Source organism: Macaca nemestrina, chromosome 4, assembly GCF_043159975.1.
Source record: "Macaca nemestrina isolate mMacNem1 chromosome 4, mMacNem.hap1, whole genome shotgun sequence".
Taxonomy (NCBI): Eukaryota; Metazoa; Chordata; class Mammalia; order Primates; family Cercopithecidae; genus Macaca; species Macaca nemestrina.
Genome location: NC_092128.1, coordinates 129945124 through 129972422, shown reverse-complemented (window position 1 = coordinate 129972422; position 27299 = coordinate 129945124). Strand labels below are relative to the sequence as shown.

The window sequence follows — 27299 nt, the reverse complement described above, 5'->3', positions numbered from 1 at the left end:
GCAGGTGGGGTCAAGAATCTGTTTGGTGAAAATAAGCTTCCTACCAAATATTATAAAATAAGGATAGGATATTACATTTTAAAAAAATTGCAGACCAGCCAGGAGCGGTGGCTCATGCCTGTAATCCCAATACTTTGGGAAACCAAGGTGGGAGGATCCTTTGAGGCTAGGAGTTTGAGACCAGCCTGGGCAACAGCAAGATCCCATCTCTACAAAAAATTTTTAAACAGTAGCCAAGCATAGTGGTGCGCACCTGTAGTCCCAGCTGCCTGGAAGGCTGAAGCTGGGGAGGACTGCTTGAGACCAGGAGGTAGAGGTTGAAGTGAGCTATGATTGTGCCACTACACTCCAGCCTGGGTGACAGAGTAAGGCCCTCTACCAAAAAAAAAAAAAAAAAAAATTGGGCCAGGCACAGTGATTCACGCCTGTAATCCTAATACTTTGGGAGGCCAAAGCGGGCAGATCACCTGAGGTCAGCAGTTTGAAACCTGCCTGGCCAACATGGTGAAACCCCGTCTCTACTAAAAATAAAAAAACATTAGCCAGGTGTGGTGGCGGGCACCTGTAATCCCAGCTCCCTGGGATTATGACGCAGGAGAATTGCTTGAACCTGGGAGGTGGAGGTTGCAGTGAGCTGAGATCATGCCACTGCACCCCAGCCTCCAGACAGGGCAAGACTCCATCTCATAGCAAAACAAAACAAAACAACCACAAAAAGATAACCCAATATTGTACCATAGTTTTGCAAGATGCTACCACTGCAGGGGAAGCAGGGAAGACAGTTCAAGAGCTCTCTGTAGTACTTCTTACAACCACATGTGAATCTACAATCATCTGAAAATGAAAAGTTTAATTAAAAAAAAACTGGAAAATTGGTGACCCAGAAAATCAGGATGTGAATGGAGCAATAAGGTGGCTCAGGGCAAGCGTTGCTCATTTTTATTCCTCAGTTTTCAAATCTGCAAGGAGTTTGGGGGCAGCGCGCAGAGGCGGACACAGTTGGAAACAGTGAAGGGACTGTTTGTGGTGTCTTGGGGGACGGTGGCAGCAGCTCTGGCACCTGAGCATCTGTCCTTCCTGGTGGTCTGGTGGTGAGGGCTGATGGGGTGGACAGCAGCTCATCTCTTGGAGGCCCTGCCAAGTAAAGGGGTGAACTTGGCTCTAGAGGACAATGTCCTTGGGTCTGAGGACATTGACTTCAGCGCTCACCTCCTCTAGTAATTTCAGGTTACTTTGGCAGTGGGACAGACACAGGGGCACGAAACCATGGGTAGGAGAGGAGGTCAGCGTAAGCCCGGTTGGTGTTCACTTTCAAGCTTTCCTTCACTACAGTCAGGCGCCCAGCGGGGGAGAAGAGCATCTCATCATAAGATATTTGCAGATGTATTCACGGAACTTCCCACATATCTGGATGAGGATATACGACTTGCCCCCTGGAGGAAAGAGTTAAATGAATCGCTAAAGCACAAAATGTTCCTGTAAAATTGCTTCCATATTTTATTAGATGCAGATGAGCATGAATTATTGTGACGCTAACAGGGGAGTTTGAAAATTTTGTTCTTACCTTTTTCCATCAACAACCCCCCCTCACCTAGATGGTTATGGAAGGACTGGTTGAGGGATGCTGGTTTGGGGTTGGACCATTGAGTAAAGAGCTCATTCGCTTATTAATTCATCCCATCAGATGTTTATGGGGCACCTATCGTATGTCAGGGAATGCAAGTGCAATTACAGCTTGCAGGTGTCATTCTTGTTGATCAACCTTCCAACGACACCACCAAGGTCCTTCTGAGATGCGCCATTTTTGTTTTGCGGTTATGCTGGGGATGGCTTTTGGGGGAGGAAGCTTCCTTTTGAGCCTCTCAGAGTGCCACTGTCTTATCTATGCCATAGAAAAGAAGGCGCATTTCACCTACCCCTCCAAGGTCAGAAATGCAAATTAACATTAATTCCACTTTCCCACAATCTCCCCGTTTGCATCAAGGTGTGAAACTCCATGGGGGGAAAATAGACACAGTTGTGCAAAACTGTTTTTCCAGCTGAACAGATCTGATTAGTTTCTTACACTCTGTGTGGCTCTGCCAATTTATTTTTTCTATTTATTTATGGGACAGAGTCTTACTCTGACACCCAGGCTAAAGAGCAGTGGCACGATCTCGGCTCACTGAAACCACTGTCCCCAAATTCAAGCGATTCTCCTGCCTCAGCCTCCTGAGTAGCTGGGATTACAGGCAAGAGCTACCACACTTGGCTAAGTTTTGTATTTTTAGTAGAGACAGGGGTTACCATGTTGGCCAGGCTGGTCTCGAACTCCTGACCTCAGGAGATCCACCTGCCTCGGTCTCCCAAAGTGCTGGGATTACAGGTGTGAGCCACCATTCCCGGCCACTAGTTTTTCTTTTTTAAAAAAATTTTTGGCCAGATGCGGTGGCTCACACCTGTAATCCCAGCATTTTGGGAGACCAAGGTAGGAGGACTGCTTGAGGCCAGGAGTTTGAGACTAGCCTGGGCAATATAGTGACAGCCCACCTCTACAACAAATAAAAAATTAGCCAGGTATGGTGGTACGTGCCTGTAATCCCAGTTAGCTGGGAGGCCAAGGCAGGAGGGTCACTTGAGCCTGGAGTTCAAGACCAGCTTAGGCAACATAGTAAGACCCCATCCCTGCAAAAATTACAAAAATTAGCCAGGTGTGATGGCACGAGCCTGTAGTCCAAGGTATTCAGGAAGCTGAGGTGAGAGGATCACTTGAGCCCAGGAGGTTGATAGCACCGCTGCCCTTCAACTTGGGAAACTGAGCAAGACTGTCTCAAAAAAATTTTTTTTTTTTTTTTTTTTTTTGAGACGGAGTCTCGCTCTGCCACCCAGGCTGGAGTGCAGTGGCCGGATCTCAGCTCACTGCAAGCTCCGCCTCCCGGGTTCACGCCATTCTCCTGCCTCAGCCTCCCGAGTAGCTGGGACTACAGGCGCCCGCCACCTCGCCCGGCTAGTTTTTTGTATTTTTTAGTAGAGACGGGGTTTCACCGTGTCAGCCAGGATGGTCTCGATCTCCTGACCTCGTGATCCGCCCGTCTCAGCCTCCCAAAGTGCTGGGATTACAGGCTTGAGCCACCGCGCCCGGCCTAAAAATTTTTTTATTTATTTATTTTTGAGATGGAGTCTCCCTCTGTTACCCAGACTGGAGTGCACTAGCACAATCTTGGCTCACTGCAACCTCCATCTCCCAGCAATTCTCCTGCCTCAGCCCCTACAGTAGCTGAAATTGCAGGCGCATGCCACCGTGCCCAGCTAAGTTTTTAGTAGAGACAGGGTTTCGCCATGTTGGCCAGGCCGATCTCGAACTCCTGACCCCAGGTGATCCACCTGCCTCAGTCTCCCAAAGTGTTAGGATTACAGGCATGAGCCACTGTGCCCTGGCAAAAATTTACTTATTTATTTTTATTTTTTGAAATGGAGTCTCGCTCTGTCCCCCAGGCTGGAGTGCAGTGGCACTATCTCGGCTCACTGCAAGCTCCGCCTCCCAGGTTCACACCATTCTCCTGCCTCAGCCTCCCAAGTAACTGGGACTATAGGCACCTGCCAAACCTGGCTAATTTTTTGTATTTTTAGTAGAGTGTTTCACCGTGTTAGCCAGGATAGTCTCGATCTCCTGACCTCGTGATCTGACCGCCTCGGCCTCCCAAAGTGCTGGGATTACAGGCGTGAGATACCGTGCCCAGCCGCAAAAATTTATTTTTAAGTTTTTCCATTTCAATAGCTTGAAGGGTACAAGTGGTTTTTGGAGACATGGAAGAATTCTATCGTGGTGAAGTCTAGGATTTTACAGCATCTGTCACCTGAGTAGCGTACTTTGTATCCAATAAGTAGTTTTTCATCCGTCACCACCTAACATCATCCTCCTTCTGAATCTCCAATGTCCCCACTCTGTATGTCTCTGCGTACCCATAGCTTAACCCCCACTTATTGGTGAGAATGTGCAGCATTTGGTTTTCTGTTCCTGAGTTACTTCACTAAGGACAATGGCCTCCAGTTTCATCCAAGTTGCTGCAAAAGACATCATACTTTCTGTTTTGGAGACAGGATCTTTCTCTGTCACCCAGGCTGGAGTGCAGCAGTACATGATTCACTGCAGCCTTGGCCTCCCAGGTTCAAGCAATCCTCCCACCTCAGCCTCCCAAGTAGTCCCAAGACTACAGGTGTGCAACACCACACCCGGCTAATTTTTAAATTTTTCGTAGAGATGGGGGTCTCATTATGTTGCCCAGGCTGGTGTTGAATTCCTGGCCTCAAGCAATCCTCCTGTCTTGGCCTCCCAAAGTGCTGGGACTTCAGACATGAACCACCTCACCCTGCCTCTATTTCATTCATTCATTCATGCATTCATTTATAGATGAAATCTTGTTCTGTCACCCAGGCTAGAATGCAGTGGCATGATCTTGGCTCACTACAACCTCTGTCTCCTGGGTTCAAGTGATCCTCCCACCTCAGCCTCCCTAGTAGCTGGGACTACAGGCATGTGCCACCACGCCTGGCTAATTTTTGTAATTTTAGTAGAGATGGGGTTTCACCATGTTCATCAGGCTGGTCTCAAACTCCTGGCCTCAAGTGATCCACCTGCCTTAGCCTCCCAAAGTGCTGGGATTACAGGTGTGAGCCACCACACCCGGCCTCATTTTTTTTTTTTTTTTTTTTTTTTTTTTAGGCTGAGTAGTATTCCATAATATATACATACTACATTTTTCTTTATCCACTCATCTGTTGATGGGCTCTGCCAGTTTGATCCCAGCTGGACATCTGAGGGGCCTGGCTGCCCCTTAGCACCCCATCCCAGGGTAGGGGCACTGGGGATGAGAAAATGCATATGTTGTATTTCTCAGCTCTCCTTTAGAGATTGGGTATAGCAGAAAGGCTTGTAGGATCACTGGAAGCTGGAGTGATTGGAGTCTTTCACAGGCCCTGTCTGTCCCCACAGAGGAGGGAGTGAGGGTTGTAAAGAGCTTGTCTCTGCTGGCTTTGGCCTGAGCTGCTGGTAGGAGCAATGGCAGCTGGTCCCATGGCCTGTGGGTGCTGGCTCAGTTGAGGGGTGGGGGGTAGGCCCTAAATGCACCTAGGAGGGCTTCCAGGGTTGTCAGGAGCACAACAAATTGATATCTAGAGACTGCGGAATCTTTTTTTTTTTTTTTTTAAACAATCAGACGGAGCCTCTCTCGGTCGCACAGGCTGGAGGGCAGTGGCACGATCTCAGCTCACTGCAACCTCCACCTCCGAGGTTCAGGCGATTCTCCTGCCTCAGACTTCCGAGCAGCTGAGACTACAGGCGTGTGACCATGACTGGCTAATTTTTGTGGGTTTTTTAAAAATTTTATTTATTTTTTTGGAGACAGTTTCACTCTTATTGCCCAGGCTGGAGGGCAGTGGCATGATCTTGGCTCACTGCAAACTCCACCTCTCAGGTTCAAGTGATTCTCCTGCCTCAGCCTCCTGAGTAGCTGGGATTACAGGCATCTGCCACCATGCCCAGCTAATTTTTTGCATTTTTAGTAGAGATGAGATTTCACCATGTTGGCCAGGCTCATACTGCTAACCTCAGGTGACCCACCTGCTTTGGCCTCCAGAAGTGCTGGGATTATAGGCATAAGCCACCACACGCGGCCGTGGAAGCTGTGGAATCTGCCACGAGGAGAATTCCTGAGGAAAACCAGAGGCCACATTGATGGCCCTTCACCTGCGTGGCCACATGGGATTCTCACAGCAGCCCAAAGTAGGGCCTTGAGCAAGGGAGTTCTCCTGGCCCCCAATTTAGGGGCAGAGAAACAACTCAGCAAGACCCAGAACTTACCTCTGATTACCCAGTGAGTTGTGGAGATTGGATTTCCACTTGTCATACTGCCTTTACATCTTGGCTTTTCAGCGAGAAGCTGTGCATTCAGCCCCTTGCAAAGGCAGAAAAGTGTTGCCGAAAAATGTACCAGGGACCAGGCACAGTGGCTCACGCCTGTAATCCCAGCACTTTGGGAGCCTGAGGCGGTTGAATCACCTGAGGTCGGGAGTTCAAGACCAGTCTGGCCAACATGGTGAAACCCGTCTCTGTAAAGACAAAAAATTAGCCAGGCTTGGTGGCAGGTGCCTGTAATCCCAGCTACTCAGGAGGCTGAGGCAGGAGAATCACTTGAACCTGGCAGGCGGAGGTTGCAGTGAGCTGAGACTGGGTCATTGCACTCCAGCCCTGGAGACAAGAGAGACTCCATCTCAAAAAAAAAAAAAAAAAAAAAAAAGATAACTATACCACAGTGGCTCATGCCTATAATTCCAGCACTTTGGGAGGCTGAGATAGGAGGATTGCTTGAGGCCAGGAGTTTAACACCAGCTTGGGAAATATACTGAGACCCTGTCTTGTAAAAAGAAAAAAAAAAATTAGCTAGGTGGTGGTGTGCACCTGTAGTCTCAGCTACTCAGGAGGCCAAGGAAGGAGGATCTCCTGAGCTCAGCAGTTTGAGGCTGCAGTGAACTGTGATCACTATCATGCCAGTACACTCCAGCCTGGGCAACAGAGGCCCCTGTGTAGAAAAGGGCACCCTTTGCTGCATCTCTCTCTCTCTCTTTTTTTTTTTTTAAGATATGCAGTCTCGTTGTGTTGGCCAGGTTGGTCTCGAACTCTTGGTCTCCAGCAGTCCTCTCACCTCAGCCTCCCAAAGTGCTAGTGTTGCAGGCATAAGTCACCATGACTGGCCTGCATCTCTTTTTGTGTTAAATGGTGGAGAATGACCCAGAAAATCTACAAGTTTCTTCTTCTGCAGTCTGAGGGCTGCAGTTTATGATCAAGCCAGGCAGGCACACAGGCTATCTGCCCTTCATTCCAAATTGTGGGTGCCTGGATTGCTCAGAAATTTGGAAAACACGCTGGGAACAGTGGCTCACACCTGTAATCCCAGCACTTTGGGAGGCTGAGGCGGGCGGATCACAAGGTCAGGAGTTTGAGATCAGCCTGGCCAACATGGTGAAACCCCGTCTCTACTAAAAACACAAAAATTAGCCAGATGTGGTGGCGTGCACCTGTAATCCCAGCTAGTCAGGAGGTTGAGGCAGGAGAATCACTTGAACCCGGGAGGCGGAGGTTGCATTGAGCCGAGATAGTGCCACTGCACTCCAGCCTGGGCAAATGAAAACTTCACCTCAAAAAAAAAAAAAAAAATTGGAAAACAGAATTGGCTAGAAACTGGAATTCACACTAATTACCCCCAGGATGCAGAGGGCTCAGGGAATCAGTGGGCAGGGGGAGTACTGGGTGTCTGGTTCTCATTAGTTGAGAGATCATCAGGAGCACCCCCCTGGTTGAAACTTTCAGATTTATACTAAAAAAAATACCCAGAATGTCCATGGAGTAGAATAAAGGTGGCTGCGTCGTGGCTGGACGAAATGAGGATCTTTCTGGGGCAGGGTTTTACACGTGACTTCTCAACAGAAGACCCGTGCTAGAGTCTGGCTCTGACATCTCTCTGCCGTGGGACTTCAGGCAAGTCCCTGTTGTGAAGCTACAATGTTTTCCCTCTGTAATGGCGGGAGTGAGTGGCATTTGCTTTATGGACCATTCAGGGACATGTAAAGCTCACATTAAATGAGATGATCTGTCTTCTCACTTTGATTCTCACATCACTGTGCAAGCACACATTACCATTACCAACCAGGTGGAAGGGTGTCCGAGAATACAGGAACAAATGTCTTCTAAAATCCAGGTTAGGCCAGGTGCGGTGGCTCACATCTGTAATTCCAGCATTTTGGGAGGCTGAGGCAGGTGGATCACCTGAAATCCGGAGTTTGAGACCAGCCTGGCTAACATAGTAAAACCCTGTCTCTACTAAAAATAGAATATCAGCCAAGCGTGGTAGCACACTCCTATAATCCCAGCTGCTCGGGAGGCTGAGACAGGAGAATTGCTTGAACCTGGAAGGTAGAGGCTGCAGTGAGCTGAGATGGCACCATTGCACTCCAGCCTAGGCAACAGAGCTAGACTCCGTCTCAAAAAAAAAAGGAAAAGAAAAACAAAACCTAAAAATAAAATCCAGTTCAGGCTTAGGAAGTCTCTTATTTTCTCTTTATATGTCTCTTTCTTTCTTCTTTTTTTTGACAGGGTCTTGGTCTGTCCCCCATGCTGGAGTGCAGTGGTGCAATCACAGCTCACTGCAGCCTCGACCTCTAGGGCTCAAGAGATCCTCCCGCCTCAGCCTCCTGAATAGCTGGAACCACAGGAACATGCTACCATGCCTGACTAATTTAAATTTTTTTTTTTTTAGAGACAAGGTCTCCCCCTAATGTTGCCCAGGCTGGTCTTGAACTCCTGGCCTCAAGCCATCCTCCCACCATGACTTCCTAAAGATCTGGGATTACAGGTGTGAGCCACTATGCCTGGCCTGCTCTCCTCTTTTCATCTGTGAGTTGGAGGCACAGTCTTTGGTAGCTCAGCTCCCTGGGAGAGGGAATGAAACACTGAGCATGCCTGGGGCCTGGGTTAGGGCAGAATTCTTGGTGGATGTGGGAGGAAGGGGGTGAAGTGAGGAATCTGGGCAGCTGTCAAGATGAGGAATTCAAAGTGTCAAAGGATAGAGAAAGATCTACAAGAAGCACTAACATGTAATCTTTTTTTTTTTTCTTTTGAGATGGAGTTTTGCTCTTATTGCCCAGGCTGGAGTGTAATGGCGTGATCTTGGCTCACTGCAACCTCCGCCTCCCACTTTCAAGGGATTCTCCTGTCTCAGCCTCCTGAGTAGCTGGGATTACAGGCGCCCACCACTACACCCAGCTAATTTTTGGTATTTTTAGTAGAGACAGGGTTTCACCATGTTGGCCAGGCTGGTCTCGAACTTCTGACCTCAGGTGATCTATCTGGCTCGGCCTCCCAAAGTGCTGGGATTACAGGCGTGAGCACCCAGCCTAACGTGTAATCTTAATTGAGAGCCATAAGCATTCATTCATCAGGTAACATTTGGTTTTTATTTAACGAGTATATTTCTTTGAAGGTGATGCCTCATTGGAACTGGGTCCCATGGGATTAATTTGGGTTATATTTAGGGATTCATCATCAGAATTTTGGAACTCAGCTGTTGTGTTCAGTTGAATCACTTATTAACATAACCACCCAAAGCTAGGTGCAGTGGCTCATACCTATAATCTCAGCACTTTGGGAGGCCAAGGCAGGAGGATCATTTGAGCCCAGGAGTTAGAGACCAGCCTGAGCAACATAGTGAGAACCCATCTCTACCAAAAAAAAAAAAAAAAAAAAAAAATTAGCCAGTCCGGGTGTGGTGGCTTGCATCTGTAGTCCCAGTTATGCAGGAGGCTGAGAGGGGAGGATGGCTTGAGTCTGGGAAGTTGAGGCTGCAGTAAGCCATGATCACACCACTGCACTCCAGCCTGGGTAAAGAGCAAGACCCCAACTCAATAAAATAAAATAATCATGCAAGATCTGAGCTGTTGTATAATTAAAAATTTGTTCTAGAATGGGCCAGGCACAGTGGCTCATATCTGTAATTCCAGCACTTTGGGAGGCCAAGGCAGGCGGATCATGAGGCCAGGAGATCAAGGAGATCAAGACCATCCCAGCTAACATGGTGAAACCCCATCTCTACTAAAAATACAAAAAAATTAGCTGGGCATGGTGGCGGGCACCTGTAGTCCCAGCTACTCTATGTCCTCCAAATAGAGAGAGAGAGAGAGAGAGAGAGAAAATGAGAATAAAAACTGGAATAGTTGGAGAAATCTATGTGGAAAAGGCAATCCTAAATCACGTATTAAAAATAAGGGCCAAGCGCGGTGGCGGCTAACACCTGTAATCCCGGCACATTGGAAGGATGAGGCGGGCAGATCATGAGTTCAGGAGATCGAGACCATCATGGCTAACACGGTGAAACCCCATCTCTACTAAAAATACAAAAAATTAGCCAGGCATGATGGCACACGCCTGTAGTCTCGCTACTCAGGAGGCTGCTGAGATAGGTGAATCGCTTGAACCCAGGAGGTGGAGGTTGCAGTGAGCCGAGATCACGCCACTGAACTCCAGCCTGGGCAACAGAGCAAGACTCTGCCCCCCGCCAAAAAAAGATTTCCATTTCTAGCCATGAAAGTAAAACAGGGATCAGAGTTCCACTCCAACCTTAAATGCCTAGAACATCAGATAAACGGAAGAATCAAGGGTTTTCAGATACTGAACAATAGACAACACAGGACATTGATCCCTGAAAGAAGACCAGCAAATTATGTGAGCTGTAGGAGTGCCCCAACTCACCACCTTCTGAGAGGTGCCATGGCTAATCCCAATGGACAGGGAGCACAGCAAAGCCAGGTGGCCTTGCAGAATCGAGGGGACAGAGTGTGGTTCTAAGGCAGGAGGCTGGAGTTGGCATGGATGCTTCCTGGAGATAAGGAGGCCAAGCCAGAGACAGAGAGAGTGATTCATAGACCAGCCTGAACACGGCAAAACCGTCTCTACTAAAAATTAGCTGGGCATGGTGGTGCACACCTGTAATTCCTACTACTCAGGAGGCTGAGGCAGGAGAACTGCTTGAACCCTGAGGGGAGTGGAGGTTGCAGTGAGCTGAGATCGCGTCACTGCACTCCAGCCTGAGTGACAGAAGGAATGAGTCTCTGCCTGAATCTTTGAACACTGCTTTGTGCATGTGTATAAAGAAACTACTCAAACTGGGGGGTGGGGAGTGGGCATCCCTATCCTTCCCAACCTGGTTCACTGTTCTAATGGTAGGGGTGGAGGATCATTCTAGGTAAACATTGAAGTGGTGATCAAAGTCTTCCGTAAAGTGTTCCCCTTCAGTGATATCCAACTGTCCCCCTACTCACTGGCAAATCTGTATTTACCTGGAACACCAACCCCAGATCTTTTTTTCTTTTCAGGCAGCATCTCCCTCTGTCACCCAGGCTGGAATGCAGTGGCATGATCAGAGATCACTGCAGCCTTGACCTCCTGGGTTCAAGTGATCCTCTTACCTCAGCCTCCTGAGTAACTGGGACCACAGGCATGCCTCGCCATGTCCAGCTCATTTAAAAAAATTACTTTTTGTAGAGATGGGGTCACCCTATATTGAGAAAGCAAGTCAGGGTCTTGCTCTCTCACCCAAGCTGGAATACAATTGTGCAAATATAGCTCACTGCAGCCTCCAGCTCCTGAGCTCAAGCAATTCTCCTGCCTCAGCCTTTCAAGTAGCTAAGACGACAGGTGTGCACACTATGCCTGGCTTATTTTGTTTTCCTGTGTGTGTATGTAGAGATGGGGTCTTGTTATGTTGCCCAGGTTGATCTCAAACTCCTGGCCTCAAGAAATCCTCTCACCTAGGCCTCCCAAAGTGCTGGGATCACAGGCATGAGGCACCACACCCAGTCTGAGCCCAAATCTTCCTATGTCTATACTGCTTTCCCTACAAATGCAAGAACCTAAAAATACATTCAGCCCAAAGCTATATCCTGACCACAAATACATAAAAACCACCATAAACACAACTATGGCCTTCTCCATTCAGTATTGGGGACTGAAATATTTGTTGTTGTTGTACACATAATATTTTATTCGTTCCTAATAATGATGCTGTGAATGCAGGATGGTAAATGTTGCCTACTTTAAGAAACCCAGTACCCAGAGACATTATTAACTTTCCAAATTCGCACAGCAAGATAATGGGAGTAGTGGAACCAGAATTCCACTTCTCTTAAGTAGTACTTAAGTTGATTCTTCCCATGAAATCTAAAATAAACTTGTAGGCTGGGTGCAGTGGCTCACACCTGTAATCCCAGCACTTTGGGAGGCCAAGGTGGGTGGATCACTTGAGGTCAGGAATTTGAGACTAGCCTGGCCAACATGGTGAAACCCCGTCTCTACTAAAAATACAAAAATTAGCCAGGTGTAGTGGTGCACTCCCAGCTACTATTATTTAGCACGTGCTGTGTCAGACATCGCAGAGTACCTGGGAAGCAACAATAAATAGAACTCTTTCTCTCTCCTGAGCCCACAGTCCAGTCAAATAGAGGCAAAGAAATAATGACAGTGCCTGGCGAGAACGCTGGGAGAGCCAGATTCGGGCTGCAACAGGGGCAGAGCACGGGGAAGCCTCCCTCAGCCTGGAGCAGGCGGGGTAAACCTCCCCACAGCGGGACAGCTGTGGGGAGACTCGGCCAGTGAACAGAAATCTTTTCAGTCATGCATCGTGTGACTCACGCTCGTATTCCCAGTACTTTGAGAGTCCGAGGTGAGAATCACTAAGGCCAGGAGCTCAAGATCAGCTTGAGAGCGAGACTCCATCTCTACAAAAAAAAAAAAAAATTTTTTTGAGACGGAGTCTCGCCCTGTCACCCAGGCTGGAGTGCAATCGTGCAATTTCGGCTAACTGCAACCTCTGTCCGGCTAATTTTTTGTATCTTTAGTAGAGACAGGCTTTCACCATGTTAGCCAGGCCAGTCTCGAACTCCTGACATCGTGATCTGCCCACCTCAGCCTCCCAAAGTGCTAGGACTACAGGTGTGAATCATGGCGCCTGGCCCCCAAAATTTTAAAAATAGGCTGCCCATGGTGGTTCATGTCTGTTGTCCCAGCTACTCAGGAGGCTGAGGTGGGGGAATCACTTCAGCCCAGGGGTTTAAGGCCGCAGTGAGCTATGATGACACCACTGCACTCCAGCCTGGACAACAGAATAAGATCCTGTCAAAAACCAAAAAAAAAAAAGGCTAGCACAGTGGATCACACCTCTAACCTCAGCACTTTGGGAGGCCAAGGCAGGAAGATCAATTGAGTCCAGGAATTCGAGACCAGCCTGGGCAACATAGTAAGAACCTATCTCCAAAAACATAAACAAAAAGAAAAGGATATTTTAGTTGGTGATTATTGTGTGGAAAAGAAAGAGAGATCAGACTGTTACCGTGTCTATGTAGAAAGAAGTAGACATAAGAGACTCCATTTTGTTCTGTATTTGAGATGCTGTTAATCAGTGACCCTACCGCCAACCTTGTCCTTGCAAGAGACACGTGCTGTGGTGACTCAAGGTTTAAAGGATTTTGGGCTGTGCAGGGTGTGCTTTGTTAAACAAGTGCCTGAAGGCAGCTTGCTGGTTAAAAGTCATCACCATTCTCTTAATCTCAAGTACCCAGGGACACGTACACTGCCAAAGTTCGCAGGGACCTCTGCCTAGGAAAGCTAGGTATTGTCCAAGGTTTCTCCCCATGTGATAGTCTGAAATATGGCCTCATGGGAAGGGAAAGACCTAATCGTCCCCCAGCCTGACACCCGTGAAGGGTCTGTGCTGAGGAGGACTAGTATAAGAGGAAAGAAGGCCTCTGGCAGTTGAGATAGAGAAAAGCATCCGTCTCCAGCCCGACCCTGGGCAATGGAACATCTTGGTGTAAAACCCGATTGTATGTTCTGTTTACTGAGAAAGGAGAAAACCGCCTTAGGGTGAAAGGTGGGACTTGCTAGCCAATGCTGCTCTTTATCCACTAAAAAGGTTTATGGAGATGTTTGCATATGCCTATCAAGGCACAGCACTTTTCCTTAAACTTATGTCAGAGATCTTTATTCATATGTCTTACTGTTGACCTTCTCCCTATGATGATCCTATTATCCTGCCACTTCCCTTTTTCTAAGATGGTAAAGATAATTATCAATAAATACTAAGGGAACTCAGAGACCGGTGCCAGCGTGGGTCCTCTGTATGCTGAGCGCCGGTCCCCTGGGCCCACTTTTTCTTTCTCTATACTTTGTCTCTGTGTCTCATTTCTTTTCTCAAGTCTCTCATTCCACCTAATAAGAAACGCCCACAGGTGTGGAGGGGCAGGCCACCCCTTCAATTATGGTGCCAACATGGGCATTCCAGGCAGAAGAAACAGCTTAAGCAAGAGCAGGAGAGCGAGGGCAGTGGAAACAGATCAGTGGCTGGGAGTGAGGAGAGAAGAGGATGAAAATCCAGGAGAGAGCAGAGGACACTGAGTGTCCTGACCAGGGATTACGGCTTTGTCCTGTGGGCCTGGGGGAGCCAATCACAGGACTCCCAAATTTTAATCTGTGGCCGGGCACAGTGGCTCACACCTGTAATCCCAGTGCTTTGTGAGGGTGAGACAGGAGGAACACTTGAGCCCAGGAATCAAGATCAGCTTGGGCAACACAGCAAGACCCCATCTCTATGAAAGTAAAAAAATTAGCCAGGCATGTTGGCATGTGCCTATGATCCCCGCTACTCAGGAGGCTGAGGTGGCAGCATCGCTTGGGCCCAGGAAGTTTAGGTTGCAGTAGCAGTGATCACACCACCACACTCCAGCCTGGGTGACAGAGAGAGACCCGGTCTCAAAAGCAAACAAATACAAATTTGGATTTTTTAGAAAGACCACTTGGGCATGGGTGATAGGAGGCTGTCTGGAAACAAGGCTGGTAAGGAGGCCACTTCTGAGGACCAAGCGAGTGGGACAGAGGCCTGGCTGCTGGCAGGAAGGGAATATGGACGGGACAGAGGGAGGTGAGCCCAAAGCTGAAGTGAGGGGAACAGTGCAGTGGGCGCAGGGCAGGCCGGGGGAGGCGAGTGACATCTCTGTCCCGAGATAACACATAAGCAGAAAGTTCAATAGCACTTACCTAATGAAACCCTGCAATCATTTCCGCTCTGTACTTGCTCTGAATAATGGGTTTCTGAAACATCTTTCACCACTTCTCAAACTGGGTGGCCAGCTGCAGCTGAATCAACTCCAGGTGCCTGTAGTCATGATACCAAGAGTAGCAGCTGTTCACACAGATCACATCCACATACGGAGCCTAGGACCAGAGCAGGAGAGCCCGTTCAGCACCCAGAAGACTGCATGATTCAGAACTCACATGCTTTGGGGGCTCTTCTGGCAGGAAGGTAAGAAGAGGATGTAATCGAGGCACTCAGGGAGGCTGAAGCAGGAGGATGGCTTGAGGCCAGGAGTTTGAGACCAGCCTGAGCAACACATCAAGACCTCAGCTCTAAAAGTATAGTAGTAAGACAATTAATAGGGCACAGTAGCTCATGCCTGTAATCCCAGCACACTGGGAGGCCAAGGTGGGAGGATCGCTTCAGCACGGAAGTTTGAGACCAGCCTGGGCAACATCGCATGACCCCATTTCTACAAAACATACAAACAAAAAAACTAGAAGAGGAAGAGCTGCCTCTCGGGACTGAGAACATCCAAGTTTGCCAATTTAGATCCTGAAATTACCCTGCCCCACAGGCAGGAAACGGTCACAAAGTAGCTCAAAGGAGGCAGGCCTGTGACTCTGCACTGACGTGCGCAGCTGAAAAGGACTGTGAGAGGCAGAGCAGCTGCCAACGCGCAGTCCTCAGCCAAAGCCGAGGGCCCCCGCCACTGGAGCTGACTCCTCTCCAGGCAGCAGTCCCATCACTGGAACTTGCCCTGGACTTACCTTGCCCTGGAGAAGCGCTCCCACCTGAGGGGCCGATGCAGTCATTCTCACAGAAAATCTTTTTCTGTTTTGTTTTGGATACAGAGTCTCACTCTGTTGCCCAGGCTAGAATGTAGTGTCATCATCTCGGCTCACTGCAACCTCTGCCTCCCACGATCAAGTGCTTCTCATGCCTCAGCCTCCCAGGTAGCTGGGATTACAGGTGCGTGCCACCACATCCAGCTAATTTTTTGTATTTTTTGTAGAAACAAGGTTTCACCAGTTGGCTGGTCTGGTCTCTAACTCCTGACCTCAAGTGATCCACCCGCCTTGGCCTCCCAAAATGTTGGGATTGCAGGTGTAAGCCACTATGCCCGGCCATCACAGAGAATCTTTTTTTCTTTTTTTTGAGACAGACTCTTGCTCTGTCGCCCAGGCTGGAGTGCAGTGGCCGGATCTCAGCTCACTGCAAGCTCCGCCTCCTGGGTTTACGCCATTCTCCTGCCTCAGCCTCTTGAGTAGCTGGGACTACAGGCGCCCGCTGCCTTGCCCGGTTAGTTTTTTGTATTTTTTAGTAGAGATGGGGTTTCATCGTGTTATCCAGGATGGTCTCGATCTCCTGACTTGGTGATCTGCCCATCTCAGCCTCCCAAAGTGCTGGGATTACAGGCTTGAGCCACTGCGCCCGGCCCATCACAGAGAATCTTGAGGCAGCTTTCATAAGGCGGCACTGTGGGCTGCAGAGGGCCTGAAAGAGTCCCACCTAGGAGCAGGGCAGAGATGACCAAGTAGGACCACCATCAGCTTCAGCAAACTGGTGCTCAGGGCTGAGCAGCAGATGCTTCTGTGTCCAACTGGCTAGTTTCTAATGCGTCCTGAACACACTACTTTCTAGTAAGAATGCTGGCTGGGTGCGGTGGCTCATGCCTGTAATCCCAGCACTTTAGAAGGCCAAGGTGGGTGGATCACCTGAGGTCAGGAGTTCGAGACAAGCCTGGCCAACATGGCAAAATCCTGTCTCTACTAAAAAATATAAAAATTAGGCAGGCGTGGTATCGTGTGCCTGTAATCCCAGCTACACTGGAGGCCGAGGCAGGAGAATTGCTTGAACTCGGGCAGAGGAAGTTGCAGTAAGCCAAGATTGCACCATTGCACTACAGCCTGGGCAACAGAGCAAGACTCCATCTCCAAGAAAAAAAAAAAAAAAAAAAGAATGCTAATGTCAGCCAGGCATGGCAGCTTGTGTCTGTAATCCCACCACTTTGGGAGGCCAAGGCTGGAGGATCACTTGAGCTCAAGAGTTTGAGACCAGCCTGGGCAATATAGTGCAATCCCATCTCTGCAAAAAGATCTAAAATTAGCCCAGCACACCTGAAGTCCCAGTTACTCGGGAGGATGAGGCGGGAGGATGAGGCAGGAGGATCTCTTGGGCCCAGTAATTCAAGGCTACAGTGAGCTGTGATTGCACCACTGCACTCCAGCCAGGGCAACAGAGTAAGACCTTGCCTCTACAGAAGAAAAAGAAAAATGCAGGCTCCAACTTTGGAGTTACTGAATCAGGATCTCAGAATGCAGAGATCTGCCATTTCGAAAAAAATTCCCCTAGAGATTCTGAACATCCAGGTGTGGGCCAGATGAACTCTAAGCCCCCTCAAACCTTTGACATTCTATGACTCTATTAAATCAAAGTGCAAAAAACGCTGAGTCCAAACTGAGCAAACAAATCCCATCTCCCTATGCCCAGCCTCCCTGAATTCAGAAAGCCACCTGCCTGGCGAGTAAGCAGGGAGAGAATTCTCATTAACCCAAAGACCATCTATGAAAAAAGACTGGCTGCAGCTGAGTGCGGTGGCCGACACCTGTAACCCCAGCCCTTTGGGAGGTTGAGGCAGGAGGATCGCTTGAGCCCAGGAGTTCGAGACCAGTCTGGGCAACATGGCAAGACCTTGTCTCTATCTTTTCAAGTAAAAAAACAAAATAAAAAATCCCTGGCTGGCAGCTCATGGTCCTTTCCAGCTGTTCCCATGAGCAGACTTCAGGACAAGCCCAGGCAAAGGTGGGGAAAAATGGGGTAGGGACCCCCAGGCTCACCCCTTTGTCCCCTGCATAGTTGGAGTTGGTCACAAAGGTCACAGGCCGGGAGGGGTCCAAGGCTTTGGCGTGAGCAATCACCATCCTGTCCACAGAAGGCAGAAGACACAGGTTCCGTCAGTCCAGGAAGGGCTCGAACACCCTCCCATCCTCCCCCATCAGAACACAACACGGGGCCAGGCACGATGGCTCACACCTTTAATCTCAGCAGTTCGGGAGGCCAAGGCGGGTAGATCACTTGAGGTTGGGAGTTCAAGATCAGTCTGGCCAACATGGCAAAACCCTGTCTCTACTACAAATACAAAAATTAGCCAGGCATGGTGGCACATATCTGTTTAACACCAGCTACTTGGGAGGCTGAGGCATAAGAATTGCTTGAACCCAGGAGGTGAAGGTTGCTGTGAGCCAGGATCACACTGCAGTCCCGCCTGATCCATAGAGCCGGGTCCATAGAGCCCTGTCTCAAAACAAACAAAAGAAAACACACACACACACACACACACACACACACACAAAGCATAAAGCCACTGCTTTCTTCCCTAACTTGAGATGTATTTTACATAAGGGCACATGATCCTCTAGTCCTAGACCGAGCTCTCTAACATCACTCTTTCTCCCCCCGCCTCCGAATCCTATCCCCCCAGAGGAGAGCCACCCTTCCAGGCACACAGAGCTGAGGTCAGTGGGCTGGACACTGCCAAAAATGAGGTTGACTCCCTGAAACAGCTCTTGAACACAGGAGTGGATGGGTGCAGATTTGGGTGGGATATTTATTAATGCATCAAGCAAACAGGGAGTGCAGACTCTCAGATGGGAAGTTTCAAAGCCTTGTGACAGCCTGGCTGAACCTCTCCAGGCTGGGCGGCTCCCTCCAATTCCTGCCCCAGCAAACAGACATCTCCTCTGGCCACCTCCCAAAGAAGCCTGTCTGTCAGGCACCTGCTCCTGGAAGCCTGTGCTCTTCACCTTCGCAACAAAGGTCCTGTCCACCCAGTCCTGCTGAGCACACCCCTGTGCCCCAGAGCTCTGAACTGTTCTTTGTCCAGGCTGGGACGACTTCTCAGAGCCTTCTGCCTACTGCAGACTTGGCTCAGCCCAAAGCACTCCATGAAATCGGGGTGTAGTGTCTGCCTCAAGGAGCATTTCCAAAACCTCTACTGCCTCTGCTGCAAGTGAAAAATCTACCTCTGAATGCTGAGTTAGAACTGCATGATTGTAAGGAATAAAGGGGGCCCGGGCATGGTGGCACACACCTGTAGTCCCAGCACTTTGGGAGGCTGAGGCAGGTGGATCACTTAAGGCCAGGAGTTCAACGCCAGTCTGGCTAACATGGTGAAACCCCGCCTCTACTAAAAATACAAAAATTAGCCGGGCACAGTGCCTCATGCCTGTAATCCTAGCACTTTGGGAGGCCAAGGCAGGTGGATAACCTGAGGTCAGGAGTCCAAGACCAGCCTTGCCAACATGGTGAAACACAGTCTCTACTAAAAAATGCTAAAGTTAGCTGGGCATGTTGGCATTAGTGTTGTGGTGCGATCTCGGCTCACTACAACCTCTGCCTCCTGGGTTCAAGCGATTCTCCTGCCTCAGCCTTCTGTGTAGCTGGGATTAGAGGCATGCATGAGCCACTGCACCTGGCCTGTGCAACAGAGCAAGACCCTGTCTCAAAAAAGAAAACACACACATACACAAACAGAAAACAAAACAGAATAGCATCATTTCCTTATCATTAGCTTGAAGGAAGTGAATTGCCTGTAAAAGTTTCCATTTTCAAAAAAAGCATTAAAATACAGTGTAATCCCCGCACTTTGGGAGGCTGAAAAGGATTGCCTGAGCCCAGGAGGTGCAGCCTCCACCTCCTGGACTCAAGCGATCCTCCCACCTCAGCCCTACAAGCAGCAGGGACTACAAGCGCGTGCCACCATGCCCAGCTAATTTTGTGTATTTTTGTAGGGACAGGGTTTCACCATGTTGCCCAAGCTAGTCTGGAACCCCTGAGCTCAAGCGATCCACCGCCACGGCCTCCCAAAGTATGGGATTACGGGCGTGAGCCACTGGGCCCGGCCCCATTACTTCCTTCAGTCTGAGCATGAGCGCTGGAAGAAAAGCTCTCACTTGCATGTAAGGTTTTAGAGACAGAGTATCCCTCTGTCACACAGGCTGGAGTGCAACGGGGCAATCTCATCTGAGTGTAACCTCAACCTCCCGTGCTTGATCTTTTATATAATCTCGGCTCAGTGTAATCTCAACCTGCCGGGCTCGATCACACACACACAGACACACAGACACACACAGACACACAGACAGACACACACACACACACACACACACACGTTTAGACAAAGTCTCGGTCTGTCGCCCAGGCTGGAGTGCAGTGGTGCCATCTCGGCACACTTCAACCTCCGCCTCCCGGGTTCAAACAATTCTCTGCCTCAGCCTCCGGAGTAACTGCGATTACAGGCGCCCGCCACCACGCCCGGCTAATTTTTGTACTTTTAGTAGAGACGGGGTTTCATCATGCTGGCCAGGCTGGTCTTGAACTCCTGACCTCGTGATCCACCCGCCTCGACTTCCCAAAGTGTTGGGATTACAGGCGTGGGCCACCGCGCCCGACCGATCGCTTATATTTTTAAAAAGATGTTTTCTTCGTTTTCTAGCCCCTTTTACACCGCTACAAAGTTTCAAAGGCTTAATGCGATTACAACGGCCCCTGAGAGGTCGAGCTCGGCGATGCAGCTCCCTAATGCGGGGCAACCTCAGAGGGGGCCTACCCTGCCCAGGATGAGCCGCGCCAGGTGGCGGGGGACGCTCCCGGGGGTCCTCGGGCCCTGGCTGGGGGAGGTGTTGTGGGATGCACGTACCCGGGATCAGGTGAGGCGAGTGCACGGCGGAGGCTGCAGCTGCCGCTGGCCATTGAGGAGCTTCTCCGCAACGGGCCCGCCAGGAGCCGGCCGGTTGGGGCGCAGCGCCTGCTCGTGAGCGTCTGGTCCTTGCTACGCCCGGCCCTGCAGGCGGGGAAGTCGTAAAGCTCCTCCCGGTAGCTTATGGGCGGCGGCAGCCAGGCCGAAGCTTGCAGACACAAAAAGGCCAGCTCAGCTGCCGGTTGTACGTCACAAGCGCGCGCCTTCGGTGACGTCACAAGGATGGGCCTTGGGGCGACGTCACAGGCTGGGGTGTTCGGCGGTGTCACGGAGTTGGTAGTGTCAGTAGCTGAGCAGTTTTCTCCTGAGAGTGGAGCCTGGTAACCGCGACCTCCCCTCCAGGTCCTGTGTGTTGCTGGCTGGAGAAGGGTAGTTGACAAACTCTGACCCAGCGCAGTGTTTATGTCGGTCAAAAACACAAAAATATGTCCAGGCGCGACCAAGGCGGGAGGATCCCTTCAGGCCACGAGCAGTCTAGCAACATGGCGCGACCCTGTCTCAGTAGTCCTACCTCAGCCCCCCAGCTACTTGAACCCCAAGGTTCAAGGCTCCAATGAGCTATGGTCCCACCACAGCATTCCAGCCTGCGAGACTGAGGTAAACCCTGTCTAAAAACGTAAAAAAAAAAACCTAAGTGTGCAACAGGGAGGGACTGCCAAATAAAACTGCCATCCCAGTACTTTCGGAGGCCGAGGCGGGAGGATGGATGGCTTGGGCTCAGGAGTTCTAGACCAGGCTGGGCAACATGAAGAAACCTCGTCTCTACAAAAGATACAAAAATTGGCCGGGGGCGGTGCTCACGTGGCCTAATTTTTGTAATTTTTGTAGAGATGGGGGTCTCGCTGTGTTGCCCAGGCCAGTTTCGAGCTCCTGGGTTCAAGCGGTCTTCTCACCTTGGCCATCAGAGTCGTCAGGATTACAGGCGTGAGGGACTGTGCCCCGCCTGGGTTAGGCTGTTTAATAACAAGAAAGTGCTTGGCCAGGCTCGGTGGCTCAAGCCTGTAATCCCAGCACTTTGGGAGGCCGAGGTGGGTGGATCACCTGAGGTCAAGAGTTTGAGACCAACCTGGCCATGGTGAAACTCAGTCTCTACAAAAAGTACAAAAATTAGCCGGGTGTGGTGGCACATGCCTGTAGTCCCAGCTACTCCTTGAACCCAGAAGGTGGAGGACAGTGAGCCGAGATTGCACCACTGCACCCCAGCCTAGGCAACACAGCGAGACTCCAAAGTATGACACCAGCCTGGGCAATGTAGTGAAACCCTGTCTCTACAAAACAAAAAACCCAGGTGTAACTGTGTCCACCTGTGGCCCAGGCTACTTAGGAGGCTGAGGCAGGAGGACCACTTGAGGCCTGGAATGAAAGCATGTCTCTAGATAGTTAACTAGCTAGCTAGCTATGTATGTAGTTTTCAATTTTTTCCCCTAGATTTGAACATGTTTTTCTAAAGTAGCATTCAACACATCAGCATTTTACAGTGTTATTAGTTGTTAATATGATTCTGTTTTTCTGAAATACAGTATCCTTCACAAGCAGTTTTGTCTTTCAAAGTACATAGATAGGTCCTCGAGTGAATTTGTCTGATGTTGGTGACCTTGGTACCATTTTCTCCAGTTGACTGGAATAGTCAGTCAATAATTTCAGGTTACTGTTGGCCTGAGAAGAAGAGCCCAAAGGCAACAAGCAAATGTGCTGGTGTCCAGTCACCTTCTAGAAACATTTTCACTTTCCTGTAAGGTTTCCCTTGATGAACATAGAAGTAGTGTATGTAGAACTGACCCAGTGCTGCTGTGGCAACTTCGTATATTAGGCCAAATTTACATTTCTTACCTTTGTGAGAGGCACCCTGGTAGGCTAGTGGAGTTACACACGAAGTCTGATCTCAGCTGCACTGTCCGGAGATACAACATGGTCCAATCAAATAACATTCTCTGAGCCTGTTTCTTAAGCTGTAAAATAAGAATAACAATTATACCTGTCTAAAAAGACAGCTTATTGTATTTGAGTGGTCTTTTATTTTCTACGAAGCTGTGTTTAACACGGTAATTATTTTTATTTCTGTACCACATTTGTGTTTTGTTTTGCTTTTCTTTTTGTTTTGAAATGGGGTCTGTTTTTGTTTTTTTTTGAGATGGAGTTTTGCTGTTGTCTCCCAGGCTGGAGTGCAGTGGCAAGATCTCCGCTCACTGCAACCTCCACCTCCCAGGGTCAAGCGATTCTCCTGCCTCAGCCTCCTGAGAAGCTGGGATTACAGGTGCCCACCACCACACCCAGCTAAATTTTTATATATATATATATATTCTTAGCAGAGATGGGGTTACATCATGTTGCCCAGGCTTGTCTCAAACTACTGATGTCAAGTGATCCACCGGCCTCTGCTTCCCAAAGTGCTGGGATTATAGGCGTGAGCCACCACACCTGGCTTGTTTTTAAATAAGGGTTTCTTGGCCAGGTGCGGTGGCTCACGCTTGTAATCCCAGCACTTTGGGAGGCCAAGGTGGGTGGATCACCTGAGGTCGGGAGTTGAAGACCAGCCTGACCAACGTGGAGAAACCCTGTCTCTACTAAAACTACAAAATTAGCCGGGCATGGTGGTGCATGCCTGCTATCCCAGCTACTCGGGAAGCTGAGACAGGAGAATTGCTTGAACCCAGGAAGTGGAGGTTGCAGTGAGCCGAGATCGCACCGTTGCACTCCAGCCTGGGCAACAAGAGCAAAAGTCCCGTCTCAAAATTAAAAAAAAAAGATTTTTTAAAATGATATTTTCAGTATTTTATAGATATGTGAGCAGCAATCTTAATAGGACGTTACCTGACACTTTGCGGGACTAGACGATGACAGAGGCAGCTGATTTGATCCAGATGTCTAATTTATTTTTTTTCTCTCTTTTTTTTTTTTTTTTTTGAGACAGTCTTGCTCTGTCACCCAGGCTGGAGTGCAGTGGCACGATTTTGGCTCACTGCTACCTCCATCTCCCAGGTTCAACCGATTTTTCTCCCTCAGGATCCCGAGTAGCTGGGATTACAGGCACATGCCACCAGGCCAGGCTAATTTTTGTATTTTTGATAGAGACAGCAGTTCACCATGTTGGCCAGTCTGGTCTCAAACTCCTGACCTCAGGTAATCTACCTGCCTCAGCCTCCCAAAGTGTTGGGATTACAGGCATGAGCCACTGTGCCTGGCCCAGATGTCTCTAATTTTAACAAGAGATGTATTGCAGGATCATAGCAGATTGAGTTGCTGGTGTATCCAGAAGGAAGTAAGCATGGAACTCAGGATAGCTGTCCTGAGTAGTGTGTGTGTGCTGTGCTTGAATATCTCACTGCTCATTTATACACAGGCTTTCTTGTGACCGAGTCAACAGTATCTGTTTCATAAATAATGTAGCTTGCTTGCTTTCTTGCTTGCTTTCTCTCTTTCTTTCTTTTTTTTTTTTGAGACAGGGTTTTACTCTGTTACCCAGGCTGAAGCGTAGTGGTGCGATCACAGCTCACCGCAACTTCAGCCTCCCAGGTTCAAGCAATTCTCCTGCCTCAGCCTCCCAAGTAGCTGGGATTACATGTGCCACCACTCTTGGCTAATTTTTGTTCTCTTTTTTTTTTTTTTGAGACGGAGTTTCACTCTTGTTGCCCAGGCTGGAGTGCAATGGTGCGATCTTGACTCACCGCAACCTTTGCCTTTCGGGTTCAAGCGATTCTCCTGCCTCAGGCTCCCAAGTATCTGGGTTTACAGGCATGCGTCACCATGCCCAGGTAATGTATTTTTTAGTAGAGACAAGGTTTCTCTATGTTGGTCAGGCTGGTCTCAAACTCCTGACCTCAGGTGGTGTATCTGCCTTGGCCTCTCAAAGTGCCGGCATCACAGGTGTGAGCCACCGCTCCTGGCCTAATTTTTGTATTTTTGGTAGAGATGGGGTTTCACCATGTTGGCAAGGCTGGTCTCGAATTCCTGACCTCAAGTAATCAGCCTGCCTCGGCCTCCCAAAGTGTTGGAATTATAGGCGTGAACCACCATGCCTGGCCAGCCCTATTTCTTTAAGCCTCCACATTTTGCACTTGTTAAAAGTATTTGAACATAAATTACCCAGCTTCCCTTGTTTATGTGTGCTTGAATTTTGTACAATCTTAAATATTTTTTTCCAATCTAAGCTTTATTTTACCCCGTTTCTTCTATATTTGTGTAACTTTAGGTGGCTGTCTTCATTGGAAGTTTTTTCTCAAAAGCCTTAAAATAGATTATTGTTCTTGGCAGCAAGTTGAAAGCTATTTGAGGAGAAGAGGAGACTTATGATGATTCAAATGAAGCAAACTAAAAAGTAATGAAGCAAGACAGAAGAAAAAGCAGTATTCACTTGTGCACATCCCAAAAGAATAACATTTCAAATATAACTAGAAAAAAGTATGCTGAAGTTCGCAATACAGAAATAATTATTAATACTCAAAATAGCTTTAAAGCCCTGCTCAGATTTTGAATGTTGGGAATTGACCCGGAGGTGGCTGTAACCTAAGAAAGTTCCTTCAGTAATGAGCATTTGTTCTTTTTCAAGATGATGATGATTCTCCACCTTCTAAGAGACCAAAGACCATTGAGACACCACAGCCACCAGTCCCGTAACCTGCCAATGCTGGGCAACAGAGAGTGAGGGAGTTCAACTCTGGTAAGTTCTCAGTGAAATCCACTACCTTTTCCTTCATCTTCTGGACTCTCAGTGTGACTGATGAAAGTTACAACATTCTCTGCAGGGGGAAGTGTTTTAGCATGTATTACTACATTTTAATCACATCTTTGTAAAGCCAGGAGCATTTTGAAAGTCACATTACAGACATTGTTTAAACATAGTTTGTATTTGCCAAAACATAGGACACTGTGTCATCTCATATTAATTAGTTAGTTGGCTCAAAATTAGTGCTAATGACTTAGTAATTCAATGATTTCTCTTAGCTTTAAAACACTTTTTATTTCAGAACTATTTCACCTCTTGGTTTTCATTTTTTCTATGTGTCACTGCCTGCCAGCTGCTAATTTATTAACTCCCAGTGAATCATGTGTCCTGTGAAGGGACTGAATGAGATGTTAGTGGCAAATTATGTTGATGATTTGTATTTTGAATAGTTTGAATAAATAGAACATTAAGCTTGTATACATTTTGAAAATAGTATTTTAATATTCTACTGTCATAGTCATAATGATTGGATATATATTGAATTTATATGTACTTTAGGATATATTTTGAATTTGCATGTATATCTGTTAAGTTTTTTTTTTTTCTCCACGAAAATTAGACTCTGATTTATTGAGGCATCTGTTTGATGCCATGTTAGGTGGCCCAGGCTCTGTGTAGGGGGTGAGGTTAAAGCAAGAAGAAGGGTGGTGAGAGGCAGGGGTGCCAGGTTTAGGTTGGAATACCTGGGGGTACTCTGAGGCTCCCAAAGTTTCCTTGGTCCTGGCCGGCTGTGCTGCTGGCCTGGGTATCTGATGAGCCTGCAAGGGTGACTCCCAAGAGGTGAGTGATCCAGGTAGGGCAGGGACTTTCGAGTCATGCTGTTTGTTGGCTTTGAATCCAGACTCATACAGTTGGTAGCTGTGAACTCTCCATGCCTCAGGGACCTGCAGAACTGAGCTCTGTCTGAGCCAGGTTCCATCCAGGCACTGCAGATCCATCCAGAGGGAAACCGCCCCAAGTTGCTCACTATTCAGTGCCTTCTCAAGCAGACCCTTGTCTCCTTCTAGGCCCTCACAATCCAGTGGAGGAGACGAAACTCATCTGCCTCTGTTCCTCTGGGCGCACCTCATGCCGGTGCATCTGTGGACCTGGGCCATGCTCCTGGGCTTCCGAAGTTGGAGAAAGCTGCCAGGCTCAGGTGGGTACCTCAGAGCAGCTGCTGCCCTCTGGACACAGTGACAAAAGAACCCTGTGGGTCTGGAGCCCTGGTCTGGGGCATTGGGCATTGGGCATTGGGCAAGGCTCTTGCACTTCTCTGAGCCCATTTCCCCATCTGGATAGTGTGCTGATTCTATCTCCCTGTGGGCACTGAGGGCTCAGTGTTAGAGAGTCAGCATCTGGGGTTTGGGCTGTAATTCCCCTTCAGCCCCGTAGCTGGGGGGAGCCAGGGACTTTATCGGGATTAACCTAGGTGTCATTCTAGCTTTCTGCCCCTGGCTTGGGTTCAGCATATGAAGTAGTCTAGGCGGCAGGTGGTCCTGGTGGGGGTTGGGGCTTTTCCCCATTCTGAGGTCACACCCAGAGCCAGAAATGTTGGTGCCTGCTCTGGGCAAAGGTGGCAGCCTGTGCGACAAGAGCGAAATTCCGTCTCAAAAAAAAAAAAAAAAAAAAAAAAACCTTCCACCATTTCAAGGGGCTCACATCTCCCTAAGGGCCCGGTAATTGGCCTCATCTGGCCTGCACTTGGCCCCCAGGGTGCAGGTAACACCCCACCTTACCTGGCTTCTTTCTGCCAGGGCCAATCTTCAGACCTCAGGACTTTCCAGCCTATCCCACCTCCCTCTCTGGCCAGCCTTGAGCCCTTGTGGGTCCAGCACATTTTCCAGGCTGTCTCCTGGTTGTCCTTCTGCCTCAAGGTCTGGATCATGCTGCTCCCCGTCCCATTCACCAAGACCCACAAGGACCACTCCACACCCAGCTCAGCCCCATCCCCTTGGATAGTCCTTTCTCTTTCCTCAGGTGGCCAGGTGCATATCTTGGTGTGAGGACCTTCACTGCACCTGGGAATGCCTACTGGTCACCTCGGTGACAGAGACCAAGGCATTTACTTGATATGACTACCCTGGTTCACTGTCTACATGGCCAGGGAAGAAGTCAGTAATAGGCTTTTGACTTGCTGAAAGGATCAGTTCTCCTGGCCCCATGGTCTAGGGATGGAGGA

The 27299-nt window shown here is 48.9% G+C and overlaps 1 protein-coding gene across 1 annotated transcript; it reads right to left on the bottom strand.

Moving 5' to 3' along the window:
• Window positions 1–924: 924 nt before the first annotated feature.
• LOC139362640 (uncharacterized) lies at window positions 925–26364 on the bottom strand. Its single transcript, XM_071094147.1, has 5 exons — window positions 26204–26364; window positions 20356–20871; window positions 17495–17579; window positions 14618–14794; window positions 925–1433 (listed from the first exon to the last, which is right to left on the bottom strand). Exons 1-4 carry the CDS (start codon window positions 26362–26364, stop codon window positions 14684–14686), a joined length of 873 nt encoding a protein of 290 aa, XP_070950248.1. The 3' UTR covers window positions 925–1433; window positions 14618–14683.
• Between the last annotated feature and the right edge of the window lie 935 nt (window positions 26365–27299).

Bases quoted from the DNA above. Each gene is read 5' to 3' on its own strand.
- LOC139362640 (XM_071094147.1), bottom strand. From the start codon at position 26,364: ATGCCCAATGCCCCAGACCAGGGCTCCAGACCCACAGGGTTCTTTTGT. The intron at 17,580-20,355 runs GTACGTGCATCC...TTCTGTGGACAG, and splicing joins CTCGCCTCACCTGATCCCGG to GATGGTGATTGCTCACGCCA. The intron at 14,795-17,494 runs GTGAGCCTGGGG...CTCTGGTCCTAG, and splicing joins ACTATGCAGGGGACAAAGGG to GCTCCGTATGTGGATGTGAT.